The 19,461-nt window shown below is 42.1% G+C and overlaps 1 protein-coding gene and 1 pseudogene across 1 annotated transcript in view; both read left to right on the top strand.

Annotated features, from left to right (window-relative positions):
• Window positions 1-3,765: 3,765 nt before the first annotated feature.
• LOC110132401 (elongation factor 1-alpha 1 pseudogene) lies at window positions 3,766-5,399 on the top strand (annotated as a pseudogene).
• Window positions 5,400-16,269: 10,870 nt separating this feature from the next.
• Window positions 16,270-19,461, top strand: part of CMTR1 (cap methyltransferase 1) — a 54,625-nt gene continuing 51,433 nt past the window's right edge. Inside the window, exons 1-2 of the mRNA XM_070456516.1 lie at window positions 16,270-16,456; window positions 18,490-18,627. Of these exons, the coding sequence (XP_070312617.1) occupies window positions 18,495-18,627 (133 nt within the window). The 5' untranslated portion in view covers window positions 16,270-16,456; window positions 18,490-18,494. The remainder of the gene's footprint in view (window positions 16,457-18,489; window positions 18,628-19,461) is intronic.

Raw genomic sequence — 19,461 nt, 5'->3', positions numbered from 1 at the left:
AATTTTAGTATTATTAGATTTACTACTAGATAATACACAATTTCCTTTAGGATTCATTCACTCCTAAAGGAAATCAACCTTGAATATTTACAAAAGGACTGATACTGATGCTTTAGCACCAATACTTTGGCCACCTGGCCAGCGAACAGCTGACTCATTGGAAAAATACCCTATTGCTGGGAAAGACTGAGGGCAGGAGGAAAAGGGGGCAACAGAGGATGAGATGGTTGGATGGCATCACTTACTCAATGGACGTGAGTTTGAGCAAACTCCAGGAGATAGTAAAGGACATGGAAGTCTGGCATGTTGCAGTTGATGGGGTCAGAAAGAGTTGAACACCACTTAGTGGCTGAACAACAATAATACATGATTACGGTCTTGCATTTTTCTGTTATGTAGTTGGCCAGCTACTGGGCAACTCTGGACCTAGGGATCAATGTGCTTCTCACACTGATAACTCTGATATCTTTGTTGCTTTTGAGGAATTTCTGTCAAAAGTTATTTGTTGATCAAACAAGATCAAACAGAGGAGGTAAGTTGTTTCCATTGTTGGTTCAGGTTTTGCAAACCAGACAGTTCAAATGAGAATTCTTAACACTCCATGAGGCAGCTTTGACCTTTGGTAATGTGAGCAAGTGTGCAGTCAAGCAGTGTGGCCTAGTTGTTTTCAAACCTGTCTAATGGTTGAAGTAACTGTCACAGGATATTATTTAAGATAATTTGGTATTGTTAACACGATATAGGCCATGTATAGAGTTACACATTCTGCAAGTAGCAGAAGCCCTTTTGTTTTGCACTGTAAACTCTCTTTGTACATTGTCTGTGTTGTGAAGTAAAGGTATAAACGAACACACAGTATTTGTACAGGCTGTATTTGCATATTAATTTTCCTTAGAAAATACTGAGAGGTCTTTTGTTTATTTGTTTGACCTAGCTGTGTGGCTTGTGGGATCTTAGTTCTCTGGCCATGGATCGAACCAGTGCCCCCTGTAGTGGAAGCTCAGAGTCCTAACCACTAGACCACCAAGGAATTCCCCCTGAGCATTTAAAATAAGAAAACTGAAGGCAAGATGTTCAGGTGTGGCCAAGTGAAGAGATTGGCATCTCATTTACCCCAAAAGAAACTGGGACAAAAGCAATAGTTGACATTAAAAAAAAAGTGACAAAACACCCATTTCATTTCCCCAGACACCAAACAAAATCATACAACAATCTGAGAAGCATTTATGCTTGAAAAACTGCTGAACTTCAGGTAAGAAGAGTGGGAATCTGTGATTTTCTGGCCTGAGGCTGCACCATCACTCTCTCCCTCAGTTATTTGATACAGAGATTCTAAATTTTAAGACAGTCAGGACCAGCACCTTCTCTGCTCTGGTCAGTGGGGACAGAGGATAGTGATCAGAAACACCCAACAGTGTTGCTGATGAAGAGACAATCTCAGAGGGAGCAGTGAGGAGGGCCAGTGGCTCTACCATCTAAAGGTTGTAGTCTTGGTTGGGGCAAGCTTCCAGGATGAAGCTGCATGCGTGCACAGAGATAAGAGAGGGCCCAATCAGCTACACGCTCCTGGCCAACCCTGAGGCTTTGTGTGTGCAGAGGAAATACAAAAGGGCATAACAATAAGTGAAAGCTGGATAAGAGTGAAAATGGTGGCTGAAACTATGAATACACTGCCCCCAAAAAACACAGATCTGTCACTAGAGGACAGAAGAGTTAGTTTAGTGGCTTGAGGTGGTTGGACACAAGCTCTGTTTGATCAGTGGCTAGTCACTCAGTTATGAAGTACATGAGGCAAGTACTTCAGGAAGTCAGAAATAAAAATAACAAAACAAATGACGGAAGTTGTAGCTATATTCTGCTGGAGAGACAGATTTCATGGATTTAGCCCAGACAAATTACTAATCAGAGAAACAATAAACAGATAAACAAATAGAAATAACAGTAGCCTGCAGGGGGGAATTAGAATTCAGACTTGCTACAAGATATTATCTAAAATGTCCAATTTACAACAAGAACAACAACAACCAATTATAAGACACACAAAGAAATGGAAATGCATGACCCATACTTGGGAAAAAACTGTTAATATAAATTGACTCTGAGTGAGTATTGATACCGAATTTAGCAGACAAAGACTTCAAAGAGGCTGTTATGAGGATGTTCAAAGAACTAAAGGAAATTATATTTAAAGAATTCAAAGAAATTATGATCACAATGAATCAATAATAGAAATTCTCAATAAGGAGATAGAAATAATAAGAACCCAAGGATATCCTGGAGTTGAAGAATACAGTAACGACCCAAAGTAATCTATATAACCAATGCAATCCCTATCCAAATGCCAACAACATTCTTTTTTTTTTTTTTTTTGCAGTAACAGAAAAATCCATCCTAAAATTCATATGGAATCTCTAGCAATCAAAACAGTGTGGTACTGGCATAAAGACAAACATATCAACCAGTGGAATAGAATAGAGCAGTGGTGCCTAACATTTTTGACACCAGGGATGAGTTTCTAAGAAAACATTTTTTCTGTGGAATGAGGGGGGATATGGTTCAGGCGGTAACGTGAACTATGGGGAGCGGCAGGTGAAGCTTTGTTCACTCGCTTGCTACTCTCCTCCTGCTGTGTGGTCTTGTTCCTAACAGACTTTGAATCAGTACTGCTCTCTGGCCCAGGGACTGGGGACCTCTGCAATAGAGAGCCCAGAAATAAACCCATATGGTCAAGTGACTTTAAAAAAAAAAATTTTTTTTTTTTTAAATTGTTGGCTGCATTGCAAAGCATGTGGGATCTTAGTTTCCTGACCAGGGATTGAACTCCTGTCCCCTAAAGTGGAAGCATGGAGTCTTAACCATTGGATCACCAGGGAAATCTCCATGGTCAAATGATTGTATGATTTTTTACAAAGATGCAAGGACCTCAACGGGAAAAGGACAGTCTTCTCAACCAGTGGTGTTGGAAGGCTTCCCTGGCGGTCCAGTGATTAAGAATCTACCTTGCAATGCAAGGGACACCAGGTTGATCCCTGGTCCCAGAAGATCCCACATGCCATGGGGCAACTAAGCCTGTGTGCCACAAATACTGATCCTACGTGCTACAACTACTGAAGCCCATGCAGCTAGAGTCTGTGCTCCGCTGAGAGAAGCCACTGCAATGAGAAGCCCACACACGTACCTAGAGAGTAGCTCCCCCTTGCCACAACTACAGAAAGCCATGCGCAGCAACAAAGACTCACCACAGCCAAAACAATAAAAATAAATAAATAAATCTTAAAAAAATACAAGTGGGGAATTCCCTTGTGGTCTAGTGGCTAAGACTCTGTGCTCTTGATACAGCAGGGCTGGGTTCGATCCCTGGTTAGGGAACTAGATCCCACATGCCACAACTAAGACTCTATGCAGCCAAATAAATAAAAATAAATGTTTAAAAAAAATACAAGTGGTGTTGGCAAAACTGAATATTCATATGCAAGAAAAGGAGGTTGGACCTTTACATCACCTACAACAATGGACTCAAAATGGATTCAAGACCTAAAATGTAAGAGTGAAACTATAAAACCCTTAAAATATTACAATGTAGGAGAGAATCTTCATGCCATTATACCTGGCAATAATTATTTGGATATGATGTCAAAAATATAGGCAACAAAAGATAAAATAGATAAATTGGACTTCATCACAATTAAAAACTTTAGCTTTTTCACACCAGGTTTGCTGCCAGGACACAGGTGTCGTGAAAACCACCGTTAAACCTAAGCAAAAATGGGAAAGGAAAAGACCCATATCAGCATCGTTGTCACTGGGCATGTAGATTCAGGGAAGTCCACCATGACTGGCCATCTTGTCCACAAATGTGGCGGGATCGACAAGAGAACAGTTGAAAAGTTCAAGAAGGAGGCTGCCGAGATGGGAAAGGGCTCCTTCAAATATGCCTGGGTCTTGGACAAGCTGAAAGCTGAACGTGAGCATGGTATCACCATCGATATCTCCCTGTGCAAGTCTGAGACCAGCAAGTACAATGTTACCATCATTGATGCCCCAGGACACAGAGACTTCATCAAAAACATGATCACAGGCACAGCCCAGGCTGACTGTTGCTGTCCTGACTGTTGCTGCTGGTGTTGGTGAATTTGAAGCCAGTATCTCCAAGAACGGGCAGACCCGTGAGCATGCCCTTCTGGCTTACACTCTGCGTGTGAAACAACAAATTGTGGGAGTTCACAAAATGGATTCCACTGAGCCACCCTACAGCCAGAAGAGATACGAGGAAATTGTTAAGGAAGTCAGCACCTACATTAAGAAAACTGGCTACAACCCCAACACAGTAGCATTTGTGCCAATATCTGGCTGGAATGGTGACAACGTGCTGGAGCCAAGTGCTAACATGCCATGGTTCAAGCGATGGAAAGTCACCCGTAAGGACGGCAATGCCAGTGGAACCAACCTGCTTGAAGCTCTGGATTGCATCCTGCCACCAACTAGCCCAACTGACAAAGCCTTGCGTTTGCCTCTCCAGGATGTCTATAAAAATCAGTGGTATTGGTACTGTCCCTGTGGGTAGCGTGGAGACGTGTTCTCAAACCTGGCATGGTGGTCACCTTTGCTCCAGTCAATGTGGCAACTGAAGTGAAGTCTGTAGAAATGCACCATGAAGCATTGAGTGAAGCCCTTCCTGGGGACAACGTGGGCTTCAATGTCAAGAATGTGTCTGTCAAAGATGTTTGTCGTGGCAATGTGGCTGGTGACAGCAAAAATGACCCACCAATGGAAGCAGCTGGCTTCACAGCTCCGGTGATTATTTTGAACCATCCAGGACAAATCAGTGCTGGATATGCACCTGTGCTGGATTGTCACACAGCTCACATTGCTTGCAAGTTTGCTGAGCTGAACGAGAAGATTGATCATCGTTCTGGGAAAAAGCTGGAAGATGGCCCTAAATTCTTGAAATCTGATGATGCTGCCGTCATTGATATGGTTCCTGGCAAGCCCATGTGTGTCGAGAGCTTCTCTGACTATCCTCCCCTGGGCTGTTTTGCTGTGCGTGATGTGTGACAGACAGTCTCTGTGGGTGTCATCAAAGCAGTGGACAAGAAGAGAGCTGGGGCTGGCAAGGTCACCAAGTCTGCCCAGAAAGCTCAGAAGGCTAAATGAATATTATCCCCAATACCTGCCACCCCAGTCTTAATCAGCGGTGGAAGAACAGGTCTCAGAACTGTTTGTCTCAATTGGCCATTTAAGTTTAATAGTAAAAGACTGGTTAATGATAACAATGCATCGTAAAACCTTCAAGAGGAAAGGAAAATGTTTTTGTGGACCATATGTTTTGTGTGTGGCAGTTTAAGTTCTTAGTTTTTCAAATCAGTACTTTTTAATGAAAACAACTTGACCAAAACTCTGCTACAAAATTTGAGACCCATTTAAAAAAAAAATTTGAGACCCATTAAAAAATGTTTAATGAAAAACCTGTGTCTTCTTTGGGTCAACATTGTAACTCCTTATAGTACTACTTTGGTAAGAGTTGCTCATAACCTATTTCTGGTGAAACAATTTTTGATTTATAGGTTTGTATTTCTAGGGTGGAGCTTCAGGTTTGTTAACCTTGTGTTGAGAACTCATCTGTTTTAATCACATCTTAAGCATTGGTGCAATACTTTCTAGGTTAGGACAGATGAGCAAAGAGTAACTGTTTTTTTTTTTTTAGTAACTATGTTTTATATGTAAGCTAGTTTTTAAGGTCAGATTCTATAGTATAAAAGCTCCCCCCCACCCAAAAAAAAGCTCTCATTGCATATAAAATTTTGTATGGTGACATAAATGAGTAAACCTATGTCATTTAGTTTCCCAGTTATGAGGATGTGCATTCACATTTATAATATTAAGTAGTTAATCTAAAACATGAGGCTTAAACTGTATTGAGTATCACGCTGCTAGAGTTAATTGTATACAGATTCTAGGAAAAATAAAAGATACTGGAGGCTCAAAAAAAACACTTTAATTCATCAAAGGATTACATCAACAGGGTGAAAAGGTGGCCTGTGGAATGAGAGAAAATATTTGCAAATCATATATCTAATAAAGAATTAATATCTGGAATGTATAAAGAGCTTCTATAATTCAGTAAAACCTCCAAAGACCCAACTGAAATATGGGCAAAGGACTTCAATAGGCATTTCTCCAAAGAAGATATGTAAATGACTCATAAGAACATGAAAAGATGTTCAACATCAGTAATCATTGTGAGTTGCTTAGTCATGTCCGACTCTTTGTTAGCCCATGCACTGTAGCCCACCAGGCTCCTCTGTCCATGGAATTCTCCAGGCAAGAATGCTGTAGTGGATAGCCATTCCCTTCTCCAAGGGATCTTCCTGTCCAAGGGATCAAACCTGAAACTCCTGCATTGCAGGCAGATTCTTTTACAGTTTGAGCCACCAGGGAAACCCCCAGTCATTAGGAAAATGCAAATAAGAACCATAATGAGATTGCAGTGTCACTCCATTATCACCCCCATTAAGACAGATACTATGAAAAAAACGAAAAAACACTAAAAACCCCCAGAACATAACAAGTGTTGGTGGAGAGGTGGAGAAATTGCAACTTTTGTGCATCGCTAGTGGGGATGTAAAATGGTGCAGCTGCTATAGAAAATAGTATGGCATTTTCTAAAAATATCAAGCATAGAATTAACATATGATCCAGTAATTCCATTTCTGGGTATATACCCAAGGGAATTGAAAGCAGGGACATGAGCAGATACTTGTATACCCATTTTCAAAGAAGTCTATTCATGATAACCAAAAGGTAGAAGCAATATAAGCACCCATTGATGGATTAATGAATAATCAAAATGTGATATATATGTGTATGTGTATATATATATGTATATATATATATATATAATGGAATATTATTCAACCTTAAAAAGGAAGGAAATTCTGACACATGCTCCAACATGGATGAACTTTGAAGACATTATGCTAAGCAAAGAGAATGAGTCACAAAAGGATAAATATTATATGATTCCACTTATATTGCAATAATTAGAATAGGCAAATTCATATAGATAGAAGTATGGTGGTTTCCAAGGACTAAGGGGAGAGGAGGAACAAGGAGTTGTTGTTTAATGGTAACAATTTTGGGAAGATGAAAATGTTCTAGAGATGAATAGTAGTGAAGTTTGCACAACAATATGAATGTACTTAATGCCACTGAATTATATGCCTTTAGAAATGGTAAATTATATGCAATGTATGAGTTACCACAAAAAAGTATAGCAACTAAATGAAAAATTCATTAGAGGGGCTTAGCAGCAGATTCTAGATGGCAGGGAAAAAAATCATTGAACTCAAATATAAATTCATAGAAATTACCCAATCTGAAGATCTTTTTTTAACTGAAAACAGTGATTGGTGTTCAAAGACCTGTGGGACAACATCCTACAGACATTAGACATACAATATATGTCTAATGGTTGTATCCAAAGGGGAGTTGAGAAAATAAAGGGCAGAATTTTTATTTTAAATAATGGTCATAAAATTCCCAAATCTGATGAAAACATGAATCTGTATATCCAAGAATGCAACAAACCTTAAGTAAGTTAATACAAAGAGATCCACTCCTAGACACATCCTAGTCTAGTGTTCAAAAACAGAGAGAAAATCTGAAAGTAGCAAGAGAAAAATGACTCCACATATAGAGAGCATTAATTAATACAACTGTTGGCTGAATCTCATCCAAAACAAGGGAGAAGACAGTGGGTGGATGTATTCAGCATGCTGAATGAAGAATTCTATATCCAGCAAAAATGTCCTTCAAAAATGAAACAAAAATAAAGACAATACTAGGTAAAAAACAGGAAACATTGCTATGCTCCCTTATAAGATAGACTAAAGGAAATAATTTAGACTGAAAGGAAATGACACCAGAAAATGACCCAAATCCACAGCTAAAAATGCGGAGCACCAGAAATTGTATATACGTGGGTTAATATGAAAGACTGTATTTTTCCTTCTTAACTATCCTAAAGACCACAAGATTATAACACTGTATTGCTATGTGATATATATGTTAAAAATTTTGTGAGTAAACTGTGAATGATATAAAAAATAAGAACCAGCATTTCTAGGAAGGGACAGAAAACCATTCAACACAGTGTACAACAATTATAGTTTCACAACTACTAAAGCCCTCATGCCCTAGAGCCTGTGCTCCTCAACAAGAATTGTTGTTGTTAAAAACTAAGAGAAAAAAAAAAAAAGAATTGTTGTTGTTCACTCAGCCATGTCCGACTTTTGCTACCCCATGGACTGCAGCACACCAGGCTTCCCTGTTCTTCACCATCTCCAGGAGCTTGCTCAAACTCATGTCCATTGATTTGGTGATGCCATCCAACCATCTCATCCTCTGTCATCCTCTTCTCCTCCTGCCTTCAATCTTTCCTAGCATCAGGATCTTTTCCAATGAGTTGGCTCTTCACATCAGGTGGCCGAAGTATTGGAGCTTCAGCTTGAGCATCAGTCATTCCAATGAATATTCAGGGTTGATTTCCTTTAGGATTGACTGGTTTGATCTCCTTGCAGTCCAAGGGACTCTCTTAAAGGGACCAGAGAAGCTTATCAAGATTAGAAATTGGCCACCTGAGATTAATTGACTGTAAACCCTGCTCACATCCTAATCTTGTCAGAGACCCCACCTCTGAACCACTGTTATAAAATCCTTCATCATATCCTCTGGGGTTGAGACACAGCAGAAGCCTCCCTCGCAGGCAAAGCACTAAAGTTATCCTTTTCTACTTCATCTAAAACTCTGTCTCTGGGGTTTGATTCAGGACCAGTGATAGAGAGACCAAGCTTTTGGTAACAAAACCCTCTGACACTAGCAAGTAGGTCTGGTTCAGTCTCCTGTGGGGTCACTGCTCCTTCCCCCTGGGCCCTGGTGTGCACAGGAGTTTGTGTGTGCCCTCCAAGAGTGGAGTGTTTGTTTCCCCCAGTCCTGTGGAAGTCTTGTAATCAAATCCCACTGGCCTTCAAAGTCACATTCTCTGGGGATTCCTACTCCTCCTACTCTCTCACTGTGGTTTCTCCTTTGTTTTTGGAAGTGCGGTATCTCTTTTGGTGGGTTCCAGTGTCTTCCTGGGCGCCCCACTCCAGTACTCTTGCCTGGAAAATCCCATGGACAAAGGAGCCTGGTAGGCTGCAGTCCATGGGGTCGTGAAGAGTTGGACACGACTGAGCAACTTCACTTTCACTTTTCACTTCCATGCATTGGAGAAGGAAATGGCAACCCACTCCAGTGCTCTTGCCTGGAGAATCCCAGGGATGGGGGAGCCTGGTGGGCTGCCGTCTATGGGGTCGCACAGAGTCAGACACGACTGAAGCGACTTAGCAGCAGCAGCAGCAGCATCAGTGTCTTCCTGTTGACGGTTGTTCAGCAGTTAGTTGTGATTTCAGTGCTCTCATGATAAGAGGTGGGTACATGTCCTTCTACTCTGCCATCTTGAACCAATCTCTCAATTTTTGAGCTACTGCTGCTATAATCTGTGTCCGAGGATTAAAAGTCATTAACGGTGGTGAAACCAGATAAAGTGTAAAACTTGCCATCTTCTACAACTTACTATGCATATTTCTTGAATATCATTTTACTTAACATACAAATTACTTATTTATCTATAGGTTCATAAAAGCAATTTATTTAAAAACCATACAAAAATTCTTTCAAAAATGTCACTTGGAGCATTAAAATAAATAACAATAGTAATGTATAATGATCTAATGCTATTATAACCACATACATATAAACATGCATACATTAGGGAGAAGAAAAACTTCTTACGATAGAATGCTGACCATTAAAGTCAGAAAGAATCATGGAGTTAGAAGGCTACCATTTAGTAGATTACACAGTGAAAATTGATTTGGGCAGGAGTCATCCTCAAAAGCTAAAACTTGTTGGTAAATGTTTGATGAGGAACAGAACATGCAGATAGTTTGAAAATACTTGTTAATGGAAAATGAAGAAATAGTAATGTCATGGTAGAGAAACTTAGACACCTCCTTAAACAGCTGAAGAGGTGATCAACATTCCTGTCACTAGTAATGGTACAGGTAGACATCATGCCCCTCTCCTGCCATAAGAGGGACACAATATCATTTCTAGACTATCCTTGCCAACAGTACATGATTCCACTTTAATCATGAGGAAACATTAGATTCCAATTTGGGGGCATTTCACGAAACAGCTTTTTTAAAATGTCAAGGTTATAAACTAGAAACTTTTAGAAACTGTTCCAGATTAAAGAGAACTAAAGAGACATTACATAATTTGATGATTGATACTGGATAGGTCCCTGGACTAGAAAAAAATTTACAGCTTATTGAGATATCATTGACAAATTAAATTTCAGCTATTTAAAGTGTGCAATGTGATGATTTATGTGTACATTGTGAATGAGTTGCCCTCCCCATGAAGTTAACACATCTATCCCCTCATATATTTACCCCATTTTTTTGGTGAGAAAATTTAAGTTTTACTCTTTTGGCAGATCTCAATTATACTATATAATATTATCAGCTATAGTCACCATGTTATACATTAGATCCCCAGGCCTTATTCATCTTAAAAATGGCAGTTTGTGTACACTTTTACCAACCTTTCCTTATATCCCCCACCCCACACCTCCCAGCCCCTGGCAATCACTTTTCTACTCTGTTTCTATGAGATTGACCCAACCCCCAGATTCCTGATATAAGTAATACCATATAGTATTTCTCTTTCTCTATCTGGCTTATTTCAATTAGCATGATGCCCTCTGGTTATACCTATGTTGCTGCAAATGACAGGATTTCTTTATCCCATTATGTAAGTAAATACCACATTTTCAATCTTTTTTTTTTTTTTTTTGCAGAAAACCACTTGTTGGAATAAATAACTTTCCATACCACATACTATGTTAAATTACAAACACTGATGCTATTATAAAAATAATGGCACAGAACTTTTTATTTTCTTTAATCAGAAAAATATGTCCCATGTTTCTGGGAGGGAGATCAGGTATCTGCAGGCCCTGCTCTGGGTGTCAGGGTCTTCACGACCAAGCAGGGAGGAAGGCTTGGGCCTGGAAACTGGGGTGGGGTGCGCTGTGAGGGGCGGGGTGTGTCTGTGGCCTCCAGGAACCAGGTTACTGCTAGAAGTGGCCATCACAGCCGCGTGAGACTGGCGCGTGCAGCACTGAGCCCTGGTGGCTGACGCTGCTCTCCCACCTGTGCCGGGACTCCAGGGGCAAAGGGTGGATGACCCTTGAGTGCAGACGTGGGTTCAATCTTTTTTTTAAACTTTTTATTTTGATTTGGAGTATAGCCGATTAACAATGTTGTGATAGTTTCAGGTGAACAGCAGAGGGACTCAGCCATACATATACATGTATCCATTCTTCCCCAGACTCCCCTCCCATCCAGGCTGCTACATAACTTTGAACAAAGTTTCATGTTCTATATAGTAGGTCTTTGTTGGTTATCCATTTTAAATGTAACAGTGTGTACATGTCCATCCTGAACTCCCTAACTATCCCTTCCCCCTAGCAACGATAAGTTTGCTAACATACCACTTTTTCTTTATTCATTCATCCAAAAAAATTATTGATTACAAAGTACATTATGGGACAATTGGTGAAATATAAATAAGATCTGGATAGTAAAAGGGAACCCTCTTACACTGTTGGTGGGAATGCAAATTAGTACAGCCACTATGGAAAACAGTGTGGAGATTTCTTAAAAAGCTGGAAATAGAACTGCCATATGACCCAGCAATCCCACTTCTGGGCATACACACCAAGGAAACCAGATCTGAAAGAGACACATGCACCCCAATGTTCATCGCAGCACTGTTTATAATAGCCAGGACATGGAAGCAACCCAGATGCCCATCAGCAGATGAATGGATGAGGAAGCTGTGGTACATATACACCATGGAATATTACTCAGCCATTAAAAAGAATTCATTTGAATCAGTTCTAATGAGATGGATGAAACTGGAGCCCATTATACAGAGCGAAGTAAGCCAGAAAGATAAAGACCATTACAGTATACTAACACATATATATGGACTTTAGAAAGATGGTAACGATAACCCTATATGCAAAACAGAAAAAGAGACTCAGATGTATAGATCAGACTTGTGGACTCTGGGAGAAGGCGAGGGTGGGATGTTTCAAGAGAACAGCACTGAAACGTGTATATTATCTAGGGTGAAACAGATCACCAGCCCAGGTTGGGTGCATGAGACAAGTGCCCGGGCCTGGTGTACTGGGAAGACCCAGAGGGATCGGGTGGAGAGGGAGGTGGGAGGGGGGACTGGGATGGGGAATACATGTAAATCCATGGCTAATTCATTTCAGTGTATGACAAAAACTACTGTAATGATGTCAAGTAATTAGCCTCCAACTAATAAAAATAAATGGGGAAAAAAAAAGATCTGGAGATTAAAATATCATATCAGTGTTAACTTCCTGATTTTGATAACTATACTATGGTTAAGGAAGAGACTATCCTTATTCTTGTGACATAAACATTTAAGTATTTAGGGATCAAGAGGTAGCATGCCTACAATTTACTTCAAATGGTTCATAAAAACAATGTGCTTATTTTATTGTTTTTCAATTGTTCAGTCACTAAGTCCTATCCAACTGTGCGACCCCATGGACTGCTGCATGTTAGGCTTCCCTGTCCCTCACTACCTCCCGGAGTTTGCCCAAGTTCATGTCCATTGAATCAGTGATGCCATCCAACCATCTCATCCTCTGTAACCCTCTTCTCCTTTTGCCTTCAGTCTTTCTCAGCATCGGGGTCTTTTCCAGTCAGTTGGCTCTCCGCATCAGTGGCCAACGTATTGGAACTTTAGTTTCAGTGTCAGTCTTCCCAGTGAATAGTCAGGGTTGATTTCCTTTAGGATTGACTGGTTTGATTTCCTTGCAGTCCAATGGACTGTGCATCTCTAGCACCACAGTTCGAAAGCATCAGTTCTGAGCTGAACCTTCCTTATGGTCCAAGTCTCACATCTGTACATGACTACTGGAAAAACCATAGCTTTGACTATAGGGACTTGTTCAGCAAAGTGGTGTCTCTGCTTTTTAATATGCTGTCTAGGTTTGGCATACCTTTCCTTTCAAGGAGCAAGCGTCTTTTAATTTCATTGCTGCAGGCACCATCAGCAGTGATTTTGGAGCCCAAGAAAATAAAATCTGCCACTGCTTCCACTTTTTTCCCTTATATTTGCCATGAAGTGATGGGACCAGATGCCATGATCTTGGTTTTTTATTGTTGAGTTTCAAGCCAGCTATTTTTCACAAAGCCAGTTTAAAATGAAATGTCAAAGAAAAGTAATTGATGATGACAGCCTTGTATTATATTGTTTTACTTGAATTATCCAATGTGTTAGAACACAAATGGTGTGTGTGCATGTGTAAAAATGAATCTGGACTGAAGTGTAATGTAAGCAAAACTGAAAGAGCATCTTACATTTTCCCAGCCTAAAAGGGCATCTAAATAAGATGTGGCTCTCAATGTCACCAGCTTCCTCTTTTTGTATCCTGTACTCATACTGATGCCATCAACGAAGAATTCTTATCTTGTGAGTCCTTTTGGAAACTACAAAGGAAGGCTATGAACATTTTGAAAAGAGTAAACATATTGTTTACCATATAAAACTGTTGGGAAGAAAACTTTGTATTCTGCACAGATGGAGCCCCTGAGATGCTTGGTAAAGCATCTCATTTTACTACTTTCATAAGAAAGGAAACTCTTCATACCACTCATTGTCTTTCTACTTAGACAAGCACTGGCAAAAAGATTCTTCTAACAGCCCTGAAAAAGAGGTTTTGTCAATAGCCACAAATGCCATCAACTTTATCAGAGGCAGATCTTTGAGTCAAATGCATTTAAAATTTGTTTTGTAAAGATATGAGAGCAAAACATAAATTCCTTCTGTACCACAAGGAAGTTTGCTGGTTTTCATAAAGATATGCCTTCAAGCACATTTTCAAACTAAGGGCAGAAATTTTACTTGAACAGAAAGTTTAAAAACAAAGAAGGAAAAGAAAATCCACTCTTGGGACATTACAAGAGTTTTGTTTTTCATGTATGGCTTACCTGACATATACTTTTGATCATGCGGATGAGTTAAACCTTTCAACTCAATGTTATGAGGTCAATGTTATAAATGCTTCTTAAAAAATTTAAAAAACGTTTTCAGTTAAGTGATTAATACGGAAGAAACTGAAGATATGCTTTTCTAAGACAGAGTTGTAATAAAAAATTCTGTCAAATTTCTTTGAAAAGAGAAATCTGCAAATTTCTGGAACACTTTAGAAGTCTTTCAAAAGTTATTTCTACCTTATGGCTTCTAAGTCGAACCACAGATATGCAGTCCATTTCTTTCTTAAATAAACTGAATCAAAGATGTTAAGATGTTGATCTATCCAAAGATGAATTCATTCATCTTTGAACAAAAAACTACAGTTGAAGTTTAACTCAAACATACTGGAAGAATTCTAGTATTCCTTGAAAAAGTATTGTTCTTGCCTTGATTCAAAAAACTGTTGAAGGTTTAACTTCATTTGTAAAAATAAACCTTTTAAAAATATTTAATTTCATTTTTATTTATTTGGGTGCACCAGGTCTTAGTTGTGGCATGCGGATCTTTGGTCTTCATTGCATCATGCAGGATTTTTAGTTGCAGTTTGTAAAGTCTTAGTTGCAGCTTGTGGGACCTAGTTTCCTGACCAGGAATGGAACTCAGGCCTCTTGCATTGGGAATATGGAGTCTTAGCCACTGGACCATCAGGGAAGTCCTTTCCTGTTTTTGTTTTTTTTTTTTAAATCTTTGGTCAGTTATTTCATTTCTTTTCCCACACTTGACCTGTTCTAGAACCCCGCCCAACATGCATGCATAACTTTTTGCTAAGATGGATTCCACCACAGAAACCTGTAGGGGTTTGTCCACACTTATTATGGGGTTGTGCCCCCTCCCTTTTTGACCCCTAAGGAGCCTTCCTGCACATGTGCAGACAGGGAAGTTTTCCTTGATCTCAGGAGTGGTGATTTTATCTTTTTATTTCAGCACAGCTCAGCTTCTGTCCTTGGAGTGTCTGGAGAAAGCAAAGCTTCAATTTTACTACAGTTGAAAAACACCAGCTTTCCAGTCCAGAGGCCCATCCATCTCCTACCTCAGTGCCATTCACTGGAAAAAGAGCAGGCTTATGGGAGAACATAAGGTCAGACTTGAATTTATGGGTGTGAAGTTGTTGCAGGGAAAAGCCCATTCTGACTCCACACTGGAGGTGCTTCTTAGACTTGCTTTTCATTACTTTTGTTATTATAATCATTTGTAAGTCCTGCCTCAGAGAATCCTGCTCCCCTGCCTGTTAAAGTGCCTTTGTTCAGAGTCCTGTCCACCTGTAGATGGCAAGAGGTAAGAAATTTAACAAATCCACTGTCTGAGGCTTGCTATTCTAGGAGATCTTTGCAAGATCAATGGCCTTTTTATTTTGTTTCCTCACCTCCCCCCATGGCTGATCTATTAAAAAAAACCTGGCAAGATAGTTATTTTGAGATAATAGTCTGCCAGCTTCTCAGTCAATCAGCTCTCCAAATGAAGTTGCATTCCTTGCCTCAAGCGCTGGTCTCCGGTCTTTGGCCTGTCCCGGGGCGAGCAGAGGAAGCTTGGATTCTGGTAACAAGGTGACACCGAGGATGCTCAGCAAACTTCTGGCCCCACTGGTCTGAAGATCAGAAGAGGAGCTTGGCATGGGAAGCCATCTGTGTCCGTACGGTAAGAGGCCATTAGGCAGCTCTCCTTTTCCTCTGGACCTTACTTCAATATCTGTAGAGGTTGCACTGTTTCTCTATGAATGTTGGGGATAACAGCAGTGGACAAAGTTGGGTGTGTGTGCCTTCAAACCATTTTACCCTTTACCTCTCTAAACTTGTTCTTAATCTGTAAAATTAAGACAATAATGAGATTGAAAGAGGAGTTGATGCGATGCCACTTGGCCTTTTCTGTTTTTCACGTTTGTTTCCGGTCCTCTAGAGCCAGAAGACTAGATAGCTGGTTACTCTCGCTTTTATAGTCCTTCCGCGTCGGGTCTTCTGCGCAGGCGCCCTGGACCGCCCCGGGGCAGGGTGGGGGTGGGCGGGCCTGAAGCCTAGCAGGTCTTCCCCCGGGCCAGGGCCCGCGAGGGGTGGAGGGAAGCAGGCTGCCCTGACGTCATCAGGCTGCGCGGCCCGCAGGGCGGGACCCGAGCGCGACAAGGCGGCCAGCGGACCGGGGCGGGCTAGTGGGGAAGCGAAACTGAGGGAGGAGGCGGCGGCTCTGGCAGTGGCTGGGCCAGGCCTGGCGGCGGCGGCATCGGCGGCCTAACCGCCCCCCCTCTCCGCTCCTTGGCAGGTCGCCCTCTTCCCTCAGCGTGAGTGCCGACGCGCGGCCCCGGGTGGGGGGGGCGGCGAGCGGGCGGGCGCGCGGGGCTCAGCATCCTCACGTCCGCCGCCGCCGCCTCGGCCCCCGCGCTGGCGGTCGTGACCCTCGTCGCCCCTTCTCTCTCCCGTCCTCCCTTATACCCCCCGTCTCTTCCCCCGCGCCCTGTCTTCAGTCCACCAGCCGCTGCTGACACGTCTCTGCGCACATATTCTTCACACACTCACGTTGTCTACAAATGGGAAGGCTGGCCGGGGGGGACGCGAGCTCATTTCTTCCCTCTCGTGATAAGGGGTGGCGGTGCGAAATCCAGGCCTGGGGAGATGGAAAGGGGATCTGAACCCCTTCCCTAGGAGAGCAGTGAGTCGAAGCCGGCCTTCTGCCTTCCTCTTAGGAGTTCCCTGCATTCTTATGGGTGTGTAGTTCACTTGAGCTGTGGTGGGTAGGTCGGTTGTCTGCGCGGCCTTCCCCTCTCAGGCCTCAGTTCCTTGCAGTGGCAAAGGAAAGAGGGTTGGATAAGGTGGTTTGGAAGGTCCAAATCCAGGATGTGTAGGGGCGGAGCACCAGTGTCTCCTGCCTTTTGCACAGTTTCCATTCCTTTTCTTGCATCCATCTCAACACAGTTCTTGAGTTTCCTGTGCTTCTAGTCTCCCCCAGAGGTGCTAGGAATCAGAGGGCCCTTAGCTTAGGTTATGGGCCTTGGAGGTGGTGGTGGTGGTGATTGCGGGGGCGGGGGGAGGGGGGCGGGGGGCTGCTTTTTAAGACCCTGGCTTAAAGTTAAATGTAGCTCAGCCTGGTTTTGCTTTCTGTTTGTTCAGCATCTCCTGTTCTTCCTTCTTCCTCAGGATAGCTCCTGCCTATGCCTAGTTAAGAGGCTTCCTCCTTAGAAAGGAGGAGATTGTGTGTTGGGTTGGCTGGCTCATCCTTGAGCTGGAGAGATGTGAAACGTGATTCATGTTTGAATCATGAGAGATCAGTGATATCTTTGGATTTCAGCACTCTGTTGCTGTCCTGACCCATGCTGTTCGCCTGCCCTTGTGCCCCGGCAGCTCCCCTTCCCCAAGGAGTTGCAGGCCAGCTGAGCATCCACCTGTTTGCTCTTATCTTTGAGTACTTTCTCTTTTCTGAGTCCTCTTATAGCCAACAGTTGTGTATAAACCACTCTGTTTTCACCTACTCTTGTTTTTCAATTTAATCATTGCTTGAGGAATGATTTCAGGAATCTCATTATTACTTCATTCCATCTCATTTTCCCCCTCCTTTTTGTTTCCCATGCTTACCCACGGGCATGGATGATGGTGACACGGTGCCTCGCCTCCTTCCATTCTTTTTTTGTGGAGGCGGGTTCCTGTTCTTAAAATTGCTGGTTTTGTACCTGAGTCCTATGGTATAAGTCTGGTCCTGCTAACTTTCCCACTCTTCCGTTTTTTTAGTCAAGTCAACCACTGCTTCCGTTCCTTACTCCATTCAAAAATTTTCCCAATTCTCCCATGTTTTCAAACATCCTGAAGTAAACCAAAAACCAGTGTTTGTATCATATTGTGTAATCTCTTAATTTTCCTGGTGAAATAATGCGATGGAGTAGTCTTTCTGGGATGGTCTTTTCACCTTGAAAATATTTGTTGATAGTCATTAGGTTTCATGATTAATTTCCAGTGTACATATTGTCACACGTGTCCCTTGTTGCATCAGAACTATAGAATAGCAAGTACCTAAGGCCTTTTTTTCCCTTGTGGCTTATGGAGTTGATCCATGACTTTTTAGTATTTGACACCAGTGGCCCAGAGACCTCTGGGTCTGTGAGCACCACATTTTCCAGTAAAAACTGACAGCTCTTATTGAAAACCAGAGCTTGGCTAGCCTTCCTGGATATCATTCTGAGGAAGAAGCTGTTCAAGCACTGGCACTGGCAGCTGTTTGGAGTTGCCAGCTTTCATCCCATTAATGGTTTACTCTCTGGAATTCCCTGCTGTGATCCTAGTGGCTCTGACCAGGGCAGCTGACTATCTGGATTTATGGTTGCAGTAACAATGAAGAGGAGAAATGATTCAGAATGCACTGCCCCTCTCAAGAAACAGAAGAAAAGAGTTGCTGAGCTTGCCCTGAACCTCAGCTCCACGTCTGATGATGAGCCTCCCTCCTCTGTCAATCATGCAGCAAAAGGTAAGCTTGCTTCTGTGGTCAGAGATCACTGACCATCTGGCTGCTTGAATCCCTGATGCCTCAGTTGGGCAGAATACAGTCCACTGCCCCATGAGGGAAATTCTGCAAATTCTACTGAGATATATCGGCTGTAGACTTTCTCTTTTGCCATTCTCCTGTTGGGAGTTGGGAATGTGTTATAACTAAAATACTGGACTTTCTACAGGTGTGCCTTAGTTCTGTTGTGGTCCTTCAGTGAGTGGCACTCTTGCTGCCTTCAGCCAGGTGGATATAGTGGTGAGCCTTGAGTGCCCCTTGCTCTCAGCTGTTAATGATCCTGGGGCTCTTTCACAGGGCTGGGCTCTTTGCTGTGGTGATCTGGCTTAACTTCCCTCAGGTTTTTGCATTCTGTTTTCTTAGTTCCCTTGGCAGTTATGGTCAGAAACACCCGAAGGAATTGGAGCATCCCTGTGTTCACTGTTTGCATTAAGCTTTAAGGATTTCACTGATCTGGTTGAAACGAGCATTTTACTTTGCTTGTTTTCCAGGGTTACAGATGTTCAGTTTCCTCGGGTGCTTTCTGTGAAGCTTTCTGTCTCGGAGCTTGCCTGAAATACCAAACAATTAGCAGTAGCCCTGTTTGCATTTTCCTTGAGTTGCCAGCTGTATTAACTTCCTAACAGTACTGTGAACTGGTTAGCTTAAAACAACAGAAATATATTCTCCAGACTTCTGGAGGCTGGAAGTCTAAAATGAAGGTTACAGCAGGACCTTGCTCCCTCCCAGGGCTGTAAGAAGGAATCCTGCCTTGCCTCTTTTTGTTTCTGCTGCTGCTGCTGCTAAGTCACGTCAGTC

This window comes from Odocoileus virginianus, chromosome 27, assembly GCF_023699985.2.
Source record: "Odocoileus virginianus isolate 20LAN1187 ecotype Illinois chromosome 27, Ovbor_1.2, whole genome shotgun sequence".
Lineage (NCBI taxonomy): Eukaryota > Metazoa > Chordata > Mammalia > Artiodactyla > Cervidae > Odocoileus > Odocoileus virginianus.
Note: the sequence above shows the minus strand (reverse complement) of the source record. Positions and strands in the feature narration are given on the sequence as shown.